Source organism: Pteropus medius, unplaced genomic scaffold (assembly GCF_902729225.1).
Source record: "Pteropus medius unplaced genomic scaffold, Ma_sr-lr_union100, whole genome shotgun sequence".
In the NCBI taxonomy this organism is placed as follows: domain Eukaryota; kingdom Metazoa; phylum Chordata; class Mammalia; order Chiroptera; family Pteropodidae; genus Pteropus; species Pteropus medius.
In genome coordinates this window covers 5,127,723-5,130,265 of record NW_024352784.1, presented here as the reverse complement: position 1 = coordinate 5,130,265, position 2,543 = coordinate 5,127,723, and the positions used below count along the sequence as shown (strand labels likewise).

Below are 2,543 nucleotides of genomic sequence, written 5' to 3'. Positions count from 1 at the left end.
CGGGGATGGATTCCTCACTGGACTCTGACCCAACGAGTGGAGGATGTGGGTAGTGAGTGCAAGTTATGGGTGTAGGAGGAGTCAAAGCTTAACACTTGGGCAGGGGAATGAAACTCAGGTCGGGTAAAGAGCTGAGAGTTTGAGATTGGGGACAAGAGTTTGAGATTGGGATCAGAGTCCCAGCGGGAAACGCTGAGGATTGGCTCTGCACTAAGGCTATAATGGGGTGTGCCTGTCCCTGGGATGGGAGAAATCCATGGAGCTGAGCCCCAAGCCTTCGTCAAGAAAGGGAGGGGCCTGAGCCAGAGCTGGCGTAGTGGGTGGTATGAAATATATCCTCAGATTGGGGGAGGGTGTCCAACCCTCAGAGCCCCCTGGACGTGTGTCTCTATGCAGGATGCAGGGATCAGAGCTCTGGGACGAGAAAAAAGAATCAAAGTTCACAGAAACCTCATAGTAGTGCTCTGCTTCTGAAACCAGAATGGGACATAAGGGCCCAAGTTCTAGGAAGGGAGCTGAGGGCTCCAAGCTGGAAATGGGGGTCCATGAAGTCTGGGGTGATGTTTCCCTCTGGGAAGTCAGGGCTCAAAGCACAGGGTGATGGAGGCAATCTCAAGGCTTTCGGATTTTAGACAGGGTCTCTGGGTGAGCCTTGAAAGGGGGAGGGGCCTTTTGGTGGTTCCAGAGGGATGTGTCAAAGCCTGGGATGGGTGGGTAGGGTTTCTGGAATCAGAAGAGTTTGATAGTGAGAGCTTTCAGCAGCTGAGAAGAAAGGGATACAGCTTGGGGCCTCCGGGTGTGTGGGTGGCGATGACATAATCCAAAGGTCTCGGGCCGATCAGGGGCACGTCTCAAAAGCCCCAAGCTTGCGGGTGTCTCATATCCACGGCTCCAGGCCAGACAGCTCTAGTAAGGTCATAAGCTGGCAGGGGCACCCTCAACCCCTAACAAGCGAAGCTCAGAGGCCCGAGCTCGGGGAAGTGGCGCGGGAGCCGGAAGGAGCTGCCGCGGCGGGCACGCGGCGTGGGTCGGCGTCCTGCTCGTAGCGGTAGTGGTAGCCCTCCATCTGGTCCCGGCAAGCCTCGCGCAAGTTGCGCATCCAGCGCTGGATCCCGCGGCGGTTTAGGTAGAGCACCATTAGGAAGATGAGGCCGATGAGCGCCAGCACCAGCCCGAAGAAGACATAAGAGGCTTCCAGCTCCGGGCCGGCGAGTTCCACTTCTTCCCCGCGACCGTCGGCGTCGCGGTCTGCGCAGCGCAGCCGCGCCTCGTCCAAGTCCAGGAAAGGCAGGTCGTGCAGCGCCCGCGGAGCGCCGCATCTCAGGCGCCGCGCGTCGGGGACGCGCTCTGTGGCGTTGCGCAGCCACGCCAGCAGGGGGCGTGCGGCGCAGCCGCAGCGCAGGGGGTTGTCGGAGAGCAGCAGGCGCGGCGCGGGCAGGCCGCCATCGCGCTCGAGTGCGCGCAGCTCGTCGGGGCCCAGGCCGGCCAGCGCGTTGAGGCGCGCGTCCAGCTGCTCGAGGCGCGGCCGACGCAGCGCGGCAAGCGGCAGGCGGCTCAGCCGGTTGCCTGCCAGGCCCAGGAAGCGCAGCTCGTCAAGTGGGTCGAGCGCGGCGTCCAGTGCGGCCAGCAGCGCGGGACCTCCCCGCGCAAGCGCGTGGTTGAGCTGCAGAGAGCGCAGCTCCGGCAGCCCGCGGAAGGCGCCGCCGCCCAGGGCGCGCAGCGGGTTGTGGCTCAGGTCGAGCGCCGCGAGGCTGGGCAGCCCGTCGAAGGCGCCGTCCTCCACCACCTCGATGTTGTTGTGCGTGAGGCGCAGCGCGGTCAGGAGCGGCAGGCGCACGCCACCCGCCGCCGCCTGCTCCCCGTCCGCGTCCCCGCCGGCGAAGGCGGACGCGCGCAGCACCGTCAGGTTGGCGCCCACGATGGTGAGGTTGCGCGCGTCAGGAGGCACGTCCCGCGGCGGCTGCCGGAGCTCGGCGCCCGACGCGCAGCGCAATAGCAGCTTGGGGCCGCCGAAGCAGTAACACTGGAAGGGACAGGGAGCGGCGGGCTGGCTCAGCACCGCCGCCACGAGCAGCAGCCCCGGTAGCAGTGGCCCCCTTGGCTCCAGCTGTCCCGCGCGCGGGGCCATCGTGGCTGCCCCCGCATTCAGCGCCCGGGCTGCTGCGCTCACCAGTGAGTTCGGAGCGCCTGGGGGGCAGGGGAGAGGGGGCTGGTGGGGCAAGTCCTTGACCCCGAGAGGCTGGCAGTCGCGGTCGGTCCGTCTGCGGGCTCTAAAGTCCGTGGAGGCTTCACTTTCCTGGCTGGGGCGAAAGGGGTCAGGCGGGGAGCGGAGCCCCCCGCCCCCGGTGCCCTACTCGCCCTGCGCACTGGCCTCCGACTTCCGCGGCCGTCCCGGGCTCGGAGCCGAGTGGGCAGGGTTTGCCTCCCCCCTCCCCGCCTCCCGGCCTCCTCCTCCGCCCCCAACTGAGTCTCTGAGCCCTCCTCGCCGAGAGGCGGGGTGGGAGGCTCCCGAGAATCTGGGCTCTCGGCTGCTGCGTTTTCTC

At 66.2% G+C, this 2,543-nt stretch overlaps 1 protein-coding gene across 1 annotated transcript; it reads right to left on the bottom strand.

The window, feature by feature from the left end:
• Window positions 1–451: 451 nt before the first annotated feature.
• Window positions 452–2,423, bottom strand: TPBGL (trophoblast glycoprotein like). The gene has a single exon (XM_039847820.1). It carries the CDS (start codon window positions 2,126–2,128, stop codon window positions 959–961), a length of 1,170 nt encoding a protein of 389 aa, XP_039703754.1. The 5' UTR covers window positions 2,129–2,423; the 3' UTR covers window positions 452–958.
• Window positions 2,424–2,543: the final 120 nt, after the last annotated feature.

Bases quoted from the DNA above. Each gene is read 5' to 3' on its own strand.
- TPBGL (XM_039847820.1), bottom strand. From the start codon at position 2,128: ATGGCCCCGCGCGCGGGACAGCTGGAGCCAAGGGGGCCACTGCTACCG.